The sequence below is a fragment of the Musa acuminata genome, chromosome BXJ2-4 (assembly GCF_036884655.1).
Source record: "Musa acuminata AAA Group cultivar baxijiao chromosome BXJ2-4, Cavendish_Baxijiao_AAA, whole genome shotgun sequence".
NCBI lineage: Eukaryota > Viridiplantae > Streptophyta > Magnoliopsida > Zingiberales > Musaceae > Musa > Musa acuminata.
In genome coordinates this window covers 36,223,246-36,238,636 of record NC_088341.1, presented here as the reverse complement: position 1 = coordinate 36,238,636, position 15,391 = coordinate 36,223,246, and the positions used below count along the sequence as shown (strand labels likewise).

The following is a 15,391-nucleotide window of genomic DNA, read 5'->3' as shown; positions in this document are numbered from 1 at the left end:
TTTAAGATAAATTAACAGGATCGTGCTTCTCGTAGTGTCTAAAGTCGTGCGTCAATTATGCACTCGTGGCATGTGAAAGCCCCCGTCTAAAGTCGTGCTTCTCGGCTCCATATAAGCACTACAGCACTGTCTCCTTCCTCGTCGCCATGGATGTGTACATCTCGGAAGAGTATGTCATGAGCAGGAGTAGGGCTAAAATGGCTGCAGCAGCATCTGAGGCCATGAAGCGGTCGGGGAAGACAACCAGCTCTGGGTTTCAGAAGAGAGAGGAGGAGGAGGAGGAGGAAAAGAGGAGAGCTCGGAGATCTGCGTAGTCGCACTCGGGAATGCTGCTAACCAGATGTCCTTTATATACCATAAACTGGTTTTAATGATGCACTGTCAGAATATGTGGTTTGTTGGATCTGCTGTGGTTGAGTTATTAGCAGGATTCATGATCTATCTTTTCTTTTCTCTCTTAGAATTAGAAGAACTTAAAGTAGAAAAGTTGCTAAAGGTCAAGTTATTGTAGTTTTAGTGGAGGAGATGTGAACAGTTTGGTGAATTGTAGTTTGGAACTTCACAGAATAATGGGAGACTGAAATGAACTGTTCTTCCTCTTGTTTTATAAGAAGAGATGCAGTGTGCTTTGGGAGCTCATTTAAGAAAGCTGTCAGAATAGCCTCTAACAAATCCCACCTCTTAGCACAGTAGCATGTCTCCTACTTCCTGTTTCATCGCCATTATTGTACTCCAGAGCAGCTTCTGCTCCTATTCAGCTGCTGATCCACCAACCATTGTTCTCTCTCTCTCTCTCTCTGTGTGCTGTGTCAGTGGAAAGAGGACACTTTCCCTGCTCTGCTCTGATCTGTGGTCAACACTTTGCCTGTTTTCTGCACTTTGCAGACATAAAACTACAGTAAGCAGAGATCGAGATTTCCCTTCTGTGAATGCGATGTAACTTTTGAGCATCAGGATGTGCAAAGTTGGAGTGGTAATCTGGTGACACAGATCAAAATGTAGCTTTTTTCAGGGAAAGACCTGATGAACAATGTTCCCAGCTACAGCAATAGATTTATCATCCATGTTCAACAAAACACTGCTTGATGATAGATATGTTAGAAAATAAATAGATAAACAAGTTGTAGAAGTAGTTGATTGTTATTAACATATCCTCCTTCCTTTTATACAGGTTAGAAGGAAGAATTTTCCTCAACAGGTGATGAGAGGCACTAGAGTCGATAATCTAGTTGGACTGGCTAGGTGTTGGAGAAGTTAGGAGATTTGCCTGAGGCCAGTGTGACGGAGCAGGGAGGCGGGGACGAGACCGACAAACTTTAGCGGAGTGGCCGACTTTGTCACACAGTTGGCAAACGACCCGTCTTTGATGTCTCGGTAGGGCCATCAATTTAAAGACGGATGATGGCTGGAGTTGCCACTTTGCGAGAAGTGATGACTAGGAGGATAGGAGGGGTGTTGCATGGAACTCACAGAATCAAGAGGCGCATTAGCCAAACCTTGGATGATGTTCGGCGAGTACCGAGTGCTCTTCCGTTTAGACTTATGACTGACTTGAGCAGTGACAGTTGATCCAGGTAGTTTGTCCTCACGCTTCAAGTACATCTCGTAGTCAGTCAGCTTATCATAGAGATCTTCAAAAGAGACTGGCGAGTCGCGTGCCCGAATTGCAGCAGCCAATTCCTTGTAGTCGGTGTCGAGACCATTGAGGGTATGAATGACAACCTCTTCGTCACATAGGGAATGACCTATTAAGGCCAAGTCATCAATGATAACCTTGATGTGTTGTAGATAATCAGAGATACTACTTCCCTCTTGTTTTGTCACCATAAGCTTGGATAGAAGACTGAGCTTGCGAGTACGCGAATGATTTGCCAGGGTGGTTTGCAGTGTAGACCATGCATCAGCAGCTGTCACACATGAAGATATCAAGGGAGCAACAGATCCAACAACTGAAGCTTGAATGGCTTGGAGGATGAGACGATCTTGACGTAGCCACAGTTTGTGAGCTGGATTGGGTACTGGACTGGGATCGCCGGGGATGTTGAGCATGGCCGGAGGACATCTGAAAGAGCCATCAATGTGACCTAGCAAGTCGTATCCAAATAAAAGATTAGAAAATTGAGCTCGCCAGGACGCATAGTTGCCACCCTTTGATAACTTAAAGGGTATCAGCGTGGCAGCATTGATAGAGATAAGCCCTGTAGAAGAACAAGAAGTGGGAGTCCCTACAGGAACTGAAACATCAGAAGAAGTGAACGAAGACATTTTTTTTTCTTTGTTTTTTTTTTTTTTTAGAAAAGTGGAGAATGAGGGAGGGGGCTGCTGCTATAGATTGCTGCAGCAGATTGGGCAATCTACAACAGTGCCCAAAGTTGTCGGCAGCTGCTGTGGATTGCTGCTTACTGCAGCAGATTGTAGAGGCTGCAGTTTGCCAAAAGGCCACGAAAACTGCAGCGATTCTCAAGACTGTGGTTCGCTGCTGTTGATTGTTGCTTGCTGCAGCGGATTGTAGAGGCTGCAGTTCGCCGGAAGATGGCTGCGAAAACTGCAGCGGTACTCAAGACTGCGGTTCACCGGGAAATGGCCGCGAAAATCTACAGTGTTACTCAAGTAAACTGCAGTGAGAGAAATCTACAGCAATTAGATGTAGACTATGGTTCACTGTTGTGGATTGCTGCTTGTTGCAGCGAATTGGAGAGGCTGCAGTTCGCCGGAAGATAGCTGCGAAAACTACAACGGTACTCAAGACTGCGGTTCGCCGGGAAATGGCCGCGAAAATCTGCAGTGTTACTCAAGGAAACTGCAGTGAGAGAAATATGCAACAATTAGATGTATAGAGAAAAGCGGCAACGAAAGCTGCTGTGGTAGAGGAAGGAAGATGCAGTAGTTGCGGTTGCTGCTGGCTGGGAAGCGACCGCGACAGCGAAGGAGGAAGACGAAGCAGCCGTCGTTAAGCAAGGAAGACTGAACGAGGAAGACACCATCGTTCACCGTTCGTAGCTATTGAGGAGGAGGACATCGCCGTTAAGGAGGCGCCGTTGTGTAGAGGGAAGCGGCAGCGAAGGCTGCTGCGGTAGAGGAAGATGCAGCAGTTGCGATTGCTGCTGGCCGGGAAGCGAGGAAGGCACCGCTATTCGCCGTTCACCGCTATTGAGGAGGTAGTGAGAGAATGTTTTCCTCCTTGCGTGACGACGACGGAGAGTGTCTGCTGTAGGCAGCAAATAGGAGAGGGAGCAAGGCCGGCGAAGAAAAGCAAGACCGACGATGAAAAAAGAGAAGAAGTGGATGAGCAGAGCCAAGACGATGCTCGTTACTGGCTCTGAACCCTGTCTTGTGCTTCTTCAGTGACTCCGCTTGAGGCAGCATGTTACTGTGGCCGCTTGGCTAACACACGGCGATACTGTTGTCGCCAAGGAGGAACTGCTCTGATACCATGTTAGAAAATAAATAGATAAACAAGTTATAGTAGTAGTTGATTGTTATTAACATATCCTCCTTCCTTTTATACAGGTTAGAAGGGAGAATTTTCCCGAGAGATTTCATGAAACAGTTAGGAAATCTCATCTACTTATCAAGATATACTGAACAAAGTCCAGATCGCAATCCTGTTCTGTCAGCAACCAAGCACAGTAGCTATTACTTTATACAACAAATATTATTCTGTTCCTCGCTATGCTACAGACAATAGAAAGCTGAAATCTAGAGAGAGAAAGGGAAAGAAGCATCACATGCTCTGTCAGTCTCCGGTGTATATGTTGGAGTAATCTATGTAAGGAACGATGAGAGAGAGCACCACAGAGGCTCCTAGCAGAATCACAACCAAGGCAGTCGAGTTGACCAAGAAAGCTTCCGGACTGTACCTGTGTAATATTCCTGAGGTCTCGAGGAAGGTGAGCTTCTCCAGAAACCCCAACTCGGCCGTTGCAATCGCCAGTAGGTAGACGAAGACGCCAAACAGTACATGCCATGCAAGATACGCTGTTCTAAGGAACACTGAAGCTCCAGGATAGAGGAAGGTGACGAACCCGAAAATCCACTGTAGAAAGCAAATCACTGTGTCAAACAAACACAAAACAAAACAGAGAATCAATGGCCTGATGCATCACCTGAATGCCATAGAGGCAGATCGTCCCAAGCCCCATCCAGGAGTGCAAGCTGTAGAGGTTATCGATTCCACTTTCGTTGTGGAACTTGAAGGCAAAATAGATTCCAAAGACGCCAAGCACAAGGGCAATTGCGTGAAGGATCAAATGGATAGTCTTCTTTACTCGTTTGCTCCAAGGAAGAGTTCTGTAGCTCATCGTAGCTGTACCATAATCAAATATAAAGACATGAATTCCAGTTAATTTCTGGTGATTTCGAAGAATTTTAGCTGCTCTACCTTCACCGCCCATGATGATGAAGCCGATCAACATGAGAACCGGATGCACCTGCGAAATTGCAAGAAAATTCTATGCATCACTCACACGAATTGTTCATCGGCATCCACATAGAACAGGGCTTCTTTCATGAAAGCACACTCCAAGAGGATCAAACGTGTTTCCACTAAATCTAAAGAAACAGGTTGCTTGATAGTTACAGCAAAAGAACGAACGAGGAAGAGGAAGAGATTGTAGTTACGTTAAAGATGAGCGATTTGTTGGCAGACTCAAAGGCCAAGCCACCACGAAAGTGGATGCACCACACCAGAACCATCACGGCCGCCGTCGCCGCCAGTAGGTGCGCTATGTACATGAAAGCCTTCGATTTCGACCTCACCAGCCCTCCCATCTTTCACTACTTGGCTCCTCTCTCTCTGTCGTTCTCTCTGCTGCAGAAGAGAGAGTACATGTACAAGGAGGCTAATGAGGCCATTGCCAGTTCAGTGGTTGCAGCATAAATAGCAGTCTGTTCTCCACAACTGACAAACGCCAATCGAGATGAGCACCACATCAACATCTGCCATGGGCATCTGGAGTTGAACTTGAGCGCTTAGCCTGACGGAAACCTTGAAGTGAACCGGGAAGATGCAGGCGCCGCACGTTCCTGGTACCGGTGAGCCTCCGCGTTATCCAGAAACCAATGGATGTGGGAGGACCGTGTCCGTTCGGGTGCCTGTGGCGGGCTCAAGGACGGCGAGGCTTCACACAGGCGTGGCTGGCTTCCAGCCATAACGCTGTCCAATCCACGACGGCCGACAGCGCAAGATACCGATCCGATTACTGTGGAAGACGAAGCTATCTGTTGTGGGATTTGGCGTCTTGGGTGTTGTTTCAGAGGGCTTGATTGCAATCGTGGCATCCTCTCATTGCTGCAAAAGGAGGAAGCAGTCTGTGGTGGGATTTGGAGTTTTGGGTGTTCGAAAGCAAAAGCTTGATTCCAATTGTGGGTCCACTCATTTTTAGGTGATGTTGAAATTATATATATTTTATATTATTAGCTGTGATAAGTGTTTTTCTAATTTAATAAATAAAAATAAATTATTTTAAAAAAATATTCTTTTTTTAGTCATCACTTCACTTTTCTAAGATTAATTATTATTTACTCATGACTTTACTTTTCATCATCGTTCAAATTGGAACATCGGAGGGATCGAGTTACGCTACCTACTATCATCTAAATTAATTTTTTATGAATACTAAAACTATCATCTTGATCATTTTTAATTTTTTTGTATAGTAAAGTCGATAGAGATGTCACCAACGATTATACCATCGCTTATGATAAATTATAAAAATATTTATTAGCTAATACCTTTGTAACATTAAAATGTACTAATATTTCTACCTTTGCTTTTTTTCGAAATAGGGTCGAAATTTAAATCAAACTATAAGCATTGAATAAGTGTTCTATCATAATTTGGATTTTAAAGTTTTTTTGAATGAGTGCTTTGTCCTCGATAAATTAATTAATTAATTATCCTAACAAATAATATCGAAGTCGACCTAATATGAAATTGTCGAGAAATTTATGAGTAAAAATAATATCTATAAATTACTCGAGTCATCATCGAGTTAAATATTTGATTGTGGGTTATATTGTTCCGACATCAAACCTTTGAAGTCATGATAATGGATCATAAGAAATCGATGAGTATGGACACAACTTGGATCATTGTTGTTATGGGAAAATTGGATTATTATTATTTTGTCTCGTGGTAATAAAACTAGAACATGTCGATCCTTTGACAAGTCAAACCAAACCTTGCATGATTCCTACCAACTGCCCCCAGTTCATCGTCCCCATTAAATATCACCATCTTCCTTACTTTATTAGGTGTTGACCAGTTCATAGGGGAGAGGGGGATCACTGCTGCCGAGCTATTTCTATAGTAGAATAATGTCGGATACCAAACGCGACAAATGATCGCCCAATGGGAGGCTGGAGATGGACTTGTGCAAAACCTAAACATGCAAAGTAGTGCAGGAGAAGAACATGCATCAGAAATCTTCGCCGCCTCCAGAGGCAACTCCGCTTCCAGTTTTTAAGGTCCAACCACGTCCGTGATGCAGTCCCTGTGCCCCTTGTGATTTGGCTGCAGCATATGGAGAAGATGAACGCCCAGATGAGCAGGTCATGGAATGGAGAGGAAAGCAAAGGGAGGAGCGCCCCGGCCTCGACGTCCTACGCCGTCAAACTGGTCATCGCCGTCTTCGTTGCCCTCGTCGTCCTCGTCTTCTTCATCTCTAACAGCGCTGTAAGTGGGGTTCTGTGTCTGTGTTCTCGGTGTTAGAACACCGTATCTTATCTATGAAAGGATTTATAGAACCGATCGAGTTTCATGGATTCGATGGCTATAATCGTAGGTTTTGCACTGCCCCAAGTTTAATCGTCTCGCAATTTAGTCTCTGTCTTTGACTTTTGCTTTAGATGTCGGATCCTTCTTTTCCTTCTTCCTTCTTCCTTTTGGAAGAACTCATTGTTTGAATGGGTGGTCACTTTTTTTTTTGGGGATTCATCATTTTGACTTTTCTTCTTGTCATTTATCTAATAAATTGATGCGCAAATTTCTCTCTCTCTCTCTCTCTCTTCTTTTTTTCTGTGGAAAAAGACTTGAAATCCAATCTTTATATTGATATAACCTTTTTCTTTTTATTCTTCTTTATTGAAAAGGATCATTTTCCTTGAATTATGGGGATTTGAGAGAATTTTTGAATCCAAACATGTCCAAAACCCAAAGATCCAAGAATTAAAAGTATAAGGTTTTTTGGTGATGCATTAATTAATAGACTACACAGTTCCATACCAACAACTCCCCCATCATGATGAGCATTGTTTAATATCATTTATTTGATAGTGTGATTACAGTTTTTTTATTGTTGTTGTTAATAAAAAATTACTCATTGATAATTACATAATTAAATATTGTGAATGTGAATGTGTCTTCGTCGGTGATGGATGATGGTGGTTTGACTATTCACTTTGACTTTTCTTTCAGAGAAAAAGTCATGACCTTGAAATCAAAGAATATATATATATATATATATGTATATGTATATGTATATGTATGTATGTATGTATGTATAGTGTCGTATTATAATATGTTTTATAATTGCAGACCTTCGGTTGGAGCGAGCAAGGAATAGATCGACAGTCTCTCAACACACAAATCTCGAAAGCTCAATCGAAACCTCAACCAAAACTCATCACCTTGAGCTGCCCAAACCATACAGGAGCGTCGGCCGTCTGCCAACGATCTCCCAACGCGGCGGCGCCTACTCCCCTGCACCTCACCGCCAACCAACCGTCCCCCACCTGCCCCGAATACTTCAGGTGGATTCACGAGGACCTGCGACCATGGAAGTCCACCGGCATCACGAAGGAGATGGTCCAGCGCGCGCGCAAGTTCGCTACCTTTCACATGGTGGTGCTCGACGGCCGGGTCTACGTCCAGGAGTACTTCGGCCACTCCCTGTCGAGGAACGTCTTCACCTTCTGGGGTATCCTGCAGCTCATCAGCCGGTACCCCGGCCGTGTCCCTGACTTCGAGCTCATATTCAACTGCATGGACATGCCGTCTGTGAAGTCCGCCGACTACAACTCGTCGGCACCGCCTCCGCCGCTGTTCCATTACTGCAAGGACGATCGAACCCTGGATATTCTCTTCCCCGACTGGTCCTTCTGGGGCTGGTAATCTGAGTCCCTGTTTTCTTCGTTTCTGTAAGCTTTGAGCTGATCGAATGCATTGATCTTTTGGAAGGCCTGAGACAAATATAAAGCCATGGGTGCCACTGATGAGGGAGATGAACGAAGGGAACGCAGAGGTGGAATGGGCGGAGAGAGAGCCATATGCGTACTGGAAGGGCAGTCCATTCATGGGCGGCAGCAGGCAAGACCTTGTGAAGTGCAATGTCACCAAAGAACGAGACTGGAATGCTCGGATCTACGCCCAGGTATATCTTCAATTTGCCTATAACATGAGAACCAGAATCCCTCGGATGAACTCTTACCTTCCCCTTTCCACAGGATTGGAACAGCGAGGCCAAGCAGGGGTATCACCGCTCAAACCTGGCCAGGCAATGCTATCACAGGCAAGTCTGCTTCCGTCTCCTGTCTGCAGCGATGCATGCACGTAGATTGACATGGGGAAAAGGTTTGATGAGCAGGTATAGGATTTACGTGGAGGGACTCGCGTGGTCGGTGAGCCAGAAGTACATCTTGGCGTGCAACTCGCCGACGTTGTTCGTCGACACGCGCTTCGTCGAGTTCTTCCAACGAGGTCTCATGCCCGGCCACCATTACTGGCCCATAGCAGCCGACAACAAGTGCAGAGGCATCAAGTTCGCCGTCGACTGGGGCAACGCTCACCAAGAGGAGGTCAGCATTTTAGCTACGCACTAAGATTCAACCTACGGCGACACAGTTCACGACACATCTCTTAAAACTCTAACAGGCACAGGCGATCGGGAAGGCGAGCAGCGACTTCTTCCAACAGGAAGTGAAGATGGATCACGTCTACGACTACATGTTACACGCACTGACAGAATACGCCAAGCTTCTGAAGTACAAGCCCACGGTGCCGGAAGGGTTCACCGAGATCTGCATGGAGTCATTGGCGTGCTCTGCCTCGGAGAAGACCAAGAGCTTCCTGTTGGAATCAATGGAGAAGTGGACTCACGATGCGGAGCCCTGCACTCTGCCTCCACCTTTCACTCCAGAGGAGCTCCACCAGGTGCTCGAGAAGAGGGCCAACGCGGTGAAGCAAGTGGAGATGTGGGAGCAGAAAGCTTGGGAACAAGAACAGGGGAACAAGAGCACATGATGAGATCAACGTCAAAGCAAAGGAACGAAGGCTGTAACTTTTTGAGTTATTCTTTGCATCATTTTTAATGTATTAAAATCACATTTTATCTCTAATAATTATTATTATTTTTATTTCTTTTTTGTGAGAGAGAGTGTTTGTGTGTGTGTGTGTTATTAACTCACGACAAAGCAGCATATAATGACATCAAACAGCAACGGTATTTTGATCCAGCTGTCATAAAAGAGGAAGTCGCAAAAGACACGGGCAGCGGGGCCCACCGAACTACTACGCTGTGGAATTAGTGATGGGTGTACCGAACAAAGCGACGTGACCAAATAGGAGGCCGCCACGTTGACCTTAAACGACGAAAAGTATACTGAGCTTTCTTCTTGAAGAGGGGAAACGAGGAAGTGGGGGGAGAGAAGGGGCAGTGCAGTGGAGAGCACGAGAGGGACATGATGGAATCGGACATGTCGCCGACCTCCGGGAACAGCTCCACATGCAATTATTGAGGCCTGGACTCACTCTGTGACTCTGCTGATTCGGAGGCTCTCGGTGACTGCTGCTGCTGCCGCTGATAGATTCAGCTGTGCGGCGATATGGCGATGAGGGCACGATTGGGTAGGTTGTGGGACGGATCTCAAGTGAGGTCCGAGTCGTCGGAGAGCAAAGGGAGGAGCAGCGTGGCCTCAAAGAGTTCCCCGATCAAGCTGGTCGTCGCCCTTTTCGTTGCCCTCCTTGTTCTCGTTTTCTTCATCTCCAACAGCACCGTAAGCGTCACCTTGGATTTTGTCTTCTTCCTCTTTTTGTATCGTTTTCGATTCAAGAACTGTGGTTCCTGTTTGAAGGATTTTTCTGGTAGATCTCCTCAGTTTGTTGTGCTATTTTGGCTGGAGAAAGGGATCTCCTTACTGTTTTATGTGCACATAGTTCGTTCACACTTTTCCTTCAATTATAGGAACATTTAGGACTTGGATTGAAGCCCAATTTTTCAGGAAATTGAATTGAATTGAATTGGTGTAGCCAATTTTCTGACCCTTTTGGTAGATTCCATTATAGTGATCAAAATTTATTGGGTTTTCAGTTCGATTTGTCTATTCGCATTTTCTTCTTTATATTCACAAATTGAGACCACTTCTACGAAATCATGTTCAAAACATGAGAATGAGTTTTTTTAGTATAATCATATTCAAATGCTATAGTAGAGCTTTATTTTTCTTGGTTAATATAACATAGTGTTAGGACTCCTTCTGGAAAAAAAAAGGAGATAATAATAAGATGTTTGAATAGTAATTCTTTTTCTTATTTTATTTGTCACACTCCTTCTATCGATTTCAACTAAAGTGATGTGTTGATGATAGTAGACAAAGGGAAGCATGTCGGCATCTCTCATATAGTGAACATTGTTTTACCAAGTCCATCACATTTATAGCATTAATTTAACCTGCAAGAGAAGAATATACCAAATAAGCACATGCTACATGTTACCAAGGTTCCAAAGACCAAATGTGCTCTAGATCACAGTGCATCTGATGGGATGAACCAATGTATTTAGGAACATACCATCATTTATAGTTGCTGATGATTGGTATGGTTTCCCTATCAGACTTTTCTTCCATGTCTCCAAGTGAACTAGGGAGAGAAGAGTCCAAGACAGTCAAGGGTATGAAAAATAATAATAGTTAATATAGAACTTCTTGGCAATAGAAGAGGAGCAAAGCATGTAGCTAATGAATGAAATCTTCACATGGAATCAGTCATTAACAAATCATGAATGTTAGTTCTCAGAATTGCCTTATGCACTTTTCAGATCCTTGGACACATTTCAAATGAGAGCACTAGGTCGACCAATAAATTTACTGTGGGCAGCAATACAGATTAACTTTCTGCTATTTGATTTGAACTAGCCTTTGAACTTTGAGCTGATCCTATAAAAGGTAGAAACTGTTCAAGTAATTCTAGCAGTTTTGAATCGAGTATATGAGCATACGAGAAATAGAGAACAATGGCAACAAGACAACTGTTATCTTTGGTCTTAATGCGAATTTTCTTGACCCTTATAGACTTGTAAAAGTCATGACCATTCTTGTAAGATTCTTTTACCATGAGAAGAGGTAGTACATGAAAGTATTATTTAAGGGCACATCTATGCAAATGTTAAGATAACATATTCAGGTTTGTTTATGCAGGTATGGTTATTTCTAATTCATGAACAATCATATTAAAGCATTACCTCTGGCAGCAAACAAAATTTCATACATATTTTTTCAAGAGAACACTTTTCTTTCTATGTTTGGAAATTCTACATCCTTACATGGTTGATGTGGTTGAGACAAAGCCTTACATTTATTATTCTTATAGTAGATCCCACAATAATGTCTGACTAGACTGTTGTATCAATCACTCATATCTGCTATGGATAAAATGACTATGCAAATGACATTAGTTTTTTTTTCCTTTTTCGGTGTACTTGAGTACCTTTTTTAGCTATTTAGTATCACCCAATCTATTCTTTCTTTAATGCTAAAAAAAATTCATATTTTGGGTTTGCAGACCGTTAATTGGAGTGAACAAGGAGTTGATTCACAGTCTCTTAAAACAAAGGGTGAACAAGGAGTAGATCCACAATCTCTTAATAAACAGAATGAACAAGGGGTAGATCCAAAGTCTCTTAATAAACAAGATGAACAAGGAGTAGATCCACAGTCTCTTAATTCCCAGCCCTCTAAAGCACAATCAGTACATATTACCTTATCCTGCCCAAACCAAAATGCAGCCGTCTGTCAAAGATCTACACTGGCATCTGCTCTCTCCCTCACCACTTCCCAACACTCTGCTACCTGTCCTGAATATTTCAGATGGATTCATGAGGATTTACGTCATTGGAAGTCCACAGGAATCACGAAGGAGACGGTTGAGAGTGCTCAAAAATTTGCCACCTTCCGTTTGGTGGTGCTTGATGGTCGGGTTTATGTCGAAGAATACTTTGGACATCTCATGGCGAGGAATGTATTCACCCTCTGGGGCATCCTCCAGCTTGTTAATCGTTATCCTGGGCGTGTCCCCGACCTTGATCTCATGTTTAACTGCATGGACCAGCCAGCTATTAAGTCTGCTGAGTACAGGTCATCGACTCTGCCACCGGTTTTCCATTACTGCAATAATGACCAGACATCAGATATTCTTTTCCCTGACTGGTCCTTCTGGGGATGGTAGTGAATATTCAGATTCAATAGTCCTGTTGCTTCTTTTTGTTTGAGATTTTACATCATTGGATGCCCTTCAAGCTGTTTCCTGCTAACTGGTTGTAATGGTTATTGGAAGGCCGGAGACGAATATAAAGCCATGGGTGCCACTGATGAAGGAGATGAAAGAAGCCAATGAAGAGATTAAGTGGACAGACAGAGAACCATATGCCTTTTGGAAGGGCAATCCATTGATGGGCCGGAACAGGCATGAACTTCTCAAGTGCAACATGACCAATGAACAGGACTGGAATGCTCGGATCTATACCCAGGTATGGCATAAATTGGTCTAACAATGGGAAGAAGTTTGCTTACTTTAAAACCCATGGAGGTCCCTTATTGGCAGCATGAGACTTTAATTGATAGACTTGGCTATAATTTCAATAACCATCTGAACCGATAAGGATGCATAACATCAGCTCCATTGTCGATCCTGTGTATTTCACTTGGTCTGAGTATTACTAGCAATTTGTCATGTTTGAAGTCATGGAGCTGCCATGGTCATCCTTTTTGCCACAGCTGGATGGCTCGTATGTGCCAGGCATCTTTCTTTGAATTGGATTCTCATTCGGTTCATGAGTAGGTGATTCCTAAATCATGCTCCACGGAGAGCAGAACGGAAATTTATTGCAGGAAACACTGATTACATGGTAGTTCTAGCAGCGTTAAATGTGCCACCATATTACTTGTATCTCATTTTTTTCGTTCTGATTGATAATACAACTTCTCTACAGGATTGGAAACAAGAGGAAAAGCAAGGTTTCGAGCACTCAAACCTGGCTAGGCAATGTAGTCACAGGCAAGTTACTTGTGTTTTATAATTAAAAAAACAAACTTTAATCGACATATCTCACTCTGGGGAAAGGTTTTGATGGACAGATATAGGATTTATGTGGATGGTCTTGCATGGTCAGTGAGCCAGAAGTACATTATGGCATGTAACTCGCCTACATTATTTGTGAACACTCCTTGGTACGAGTTCTTCCAAAGAGGCCTCATCCCGGGACGTCATTACTGGCCTATACCAGAGAACAATATGTGTCGAGCGATCAAGTTGGCTGTGGACTGGGGCAATGAGCACCAGCAGGAGGTACACGTTTAGTCTTTGCACAAGTGGCTGATCAATTACATGCCTATTTGCTCACAAATTAAAATGGGCAGATCCTAATTGTTGTTAATCTAACAGGCACAAACTATGGGAAAGGCGAGCAGCGACTTCTTTCAAGAAGAAGTGAAGATGGATTTTGTGTATGACTACATGTTACATGTACTGACCGAATACGCCAAGCTTTTGAGATACAAGCCTACAATACCGGAGAAAGCTACAGAGTTCTGCTTGGAGTCCATGGCCTGCCCTGCCACAGGCGACGAAAAGAAGTTCCTGTTGGATTCAATGGAGAAATCAACTCATGATGCCGAACCTTGCAAATTGCCTCCGCCCTTCACTCCAGAAGAGCTGCAGCAGCTGCTTGAGAACAAGGCTAATGCTGTAAAGCAGGTGGAGATGTGGGTGCAAAACACTTGAGGATGATTAGGGTTAAGCTAATTGATTAGTAACTTGAGCACAGAGTGTTTTTTTGTTGAAGCAAATGGATCTGAGGGGACCGCAGCTCACACCCTCATCCTCGGTATTTTCTCTAGAAGATGTCAAATGCTCGAGAATTATGAGAAATGGAGAACTATATGAATGCATAATTAATGCCACGAGATCTTCAGAAGCCCTAAGGATATATTTTCTTGTTAAAGAACATGAACATTTACTGTATTCTTTTCTTATTCTTGTAGTGCAGTAAATGTGATTGGCTTTGTATTGCAACTATTCTATCATTCTCATGTAGCATCTTGCCAGGCCAGGTTTTAATTTAGCTAAGTATATTATGTTTTTCACAATGACTGACTATAAAACTGGCATGTAGTCGATTCCAAATAATTGTTGTATCTATTTCTTACAAATAAATGTTCTTCCGCAAAATACTGTAAGGCAGAAATTTTTATTGTAAATTATTAGAATCATTTTATAGATTTAAATATATTTTAAATTTTACTAATTAATTCTAATCATTGCTAATCTATATATATAATATAATATAAGTTTGAAAGGATGAATATTTAAAAATAACGTAATAATAGTTGATATCTTAAGAAATTAAAAGATGAGGTTCTAAAAATAAATCAGACTAAAGTTTTCATATTTGTGTTTGTTAAGACATCTAAATTAATTAGCACATCATAGTAAAAATGATTAAGTCTCGGATTCAAAGTTCGGACTTTGAACCTAAATAAAATAAATATTTAAATAAAAAAAATGTTTATAGGTTTGAAAATTATCACAACATCAATTCCACGCTGTCACGGTAATCCACGTCAACATTATTTACTTTCCTATCAGAGACGCACTCGTTCCCCCATCCCACCGAGCACCCGAATTTTCCACCCGCGTGACGACTGTGAACAGCTCAGAAGTCCTCTGGGGACCCACCATCGTAGCATTGGCCTTCAGCGCAACAAGGCGAGTAATCCAAGTGTTTCTGCCGAAAGGACCCCACATAAGAAATTAGACCGTTCCATTTATTAATTCAATCTTGATTTGATTTGATTCGGTTTGATTTGATTTGATTTGCTGTTCTGCGCCGTTAAATACAATGCATGTCTACGTGACGCGCCCAACTAAAAGGACACACCACTCCTCACCTCCATTCTTTCCCGCTCCGTCCTTCCCTCCTCCCCCTCCTCCTCCTCCTCTGTTAGGGATTTGAGACCGTGGGAACCCATCCAACAGCTCCACATCCAGTCGCGATTCCAGTCGAAGCCGTTCTGCCCGGAAGGTAAGGATACTTGCTTCTTCATCCGATTCTGTTGGTGTTGTTGTCCTTGTCGCTATTGGTGATGGTTCGGAATGGAATAGGAGTTTGCCGATTAGAGT

The 15,391-nt window shown here is 43.1% G+C and overlaps 3 protein-coding genes across 7 annotated transcripts; 2 read left to right on the top strand and 1 right to left on the bottom strand.

The window, feature by feature from the left end:
* Positions 1-578: 578 nt before the first annotated feature.
* On the bottom strand, positions 579-5,178 carry LOC135582237 (probable ascorbate-specific transmembrane electron transporter 1). Of its 5 annotated transcripts, none has more exons than XM_065105284.1 (5): positions 4,621-5,175; positions 4,382-4,430; positions 4,107-4,306; positions 3,861-4,036; positions 579-872 (listed from the first exon to the last, which is right to left on the bottom strand). In XM_065105284.1, the coding sequence occupies exons 1-5, from the start codon at positions 4,768-4,770 to the stop codon at positions 854-856; spliced, it is 594 nt and encodes a 197-aa protein (XP_064961356.1). In that variant the 5' UTR covers positions 4,771-5,175; the 3' UTR covers positions 579-853. The 5 variants fall into 5 exon arrangements, with proteins under 5 accessions (XP_064961356.1, XP_064961357.1, XP_064961353.1 ...); XM_065105285.1 differs by lacking the exon at positions 579-872 and adding an exon at positions 1,067-2,084 and having other exon boundaries at positions 4,621-5,174; XM_065105281.1 differs by lacking the exon at positions 579-872 and adding an exon at positions 2,253-3,420 and having other exon boundaries at positions 4,621-5,178.
* A 1,102-nt stretch (positions 5,179-6,280) lies between these two features.
* LOC135610598 (uncharacterized) lies at positions 6,281-9,354 on the top strand. The gene is made up of 6 exons (XM_065105279.1): positions 6,281-6,676; positions 7,538-8,109; positions 8,180-8,372; positions 8,446-8,510; positions 8,586-8,796; positions 8,873-9,354. Exons 1-6 carry the CDS (start codon positions 6,524-6,526, stop codon positions 9,239-9,241), a joined length of 1,563 nt encoding a protein of 520 aa, XP_064961351.1. The 5' UTR covers positions 6,281-6,523; the 3' UTR covers positions 9,242-9,354.
* Positions 9,355-9,636: 282 nt separating this feature from the next.
* LOC135610597 (uncharacterized) lies at positions 9,637-14,308 on the top strand. The gene is made up of 6 exons (XM_065105278.1): positions 9,637-9,993; positions 11,777-12,435; positions 12,548-12,740; positions 13,203-13,267; positions 13,348-13,558; positions 13,655-14,308. The coding sequence occupies exons 1-6, from the start codon at positions 9,823-9,825 to the stop codon at positions 13,991-13,993; spliced, it is 1,638 nt and encodes a 545-aa protein (XP_064961350.1). The 5' UTR covers positions 9,637-9,822; the 3' UTR covers positions 13,994-14,308.
* Positions 14,309-15,391: the final 1,083 nt, after the last annotated feature.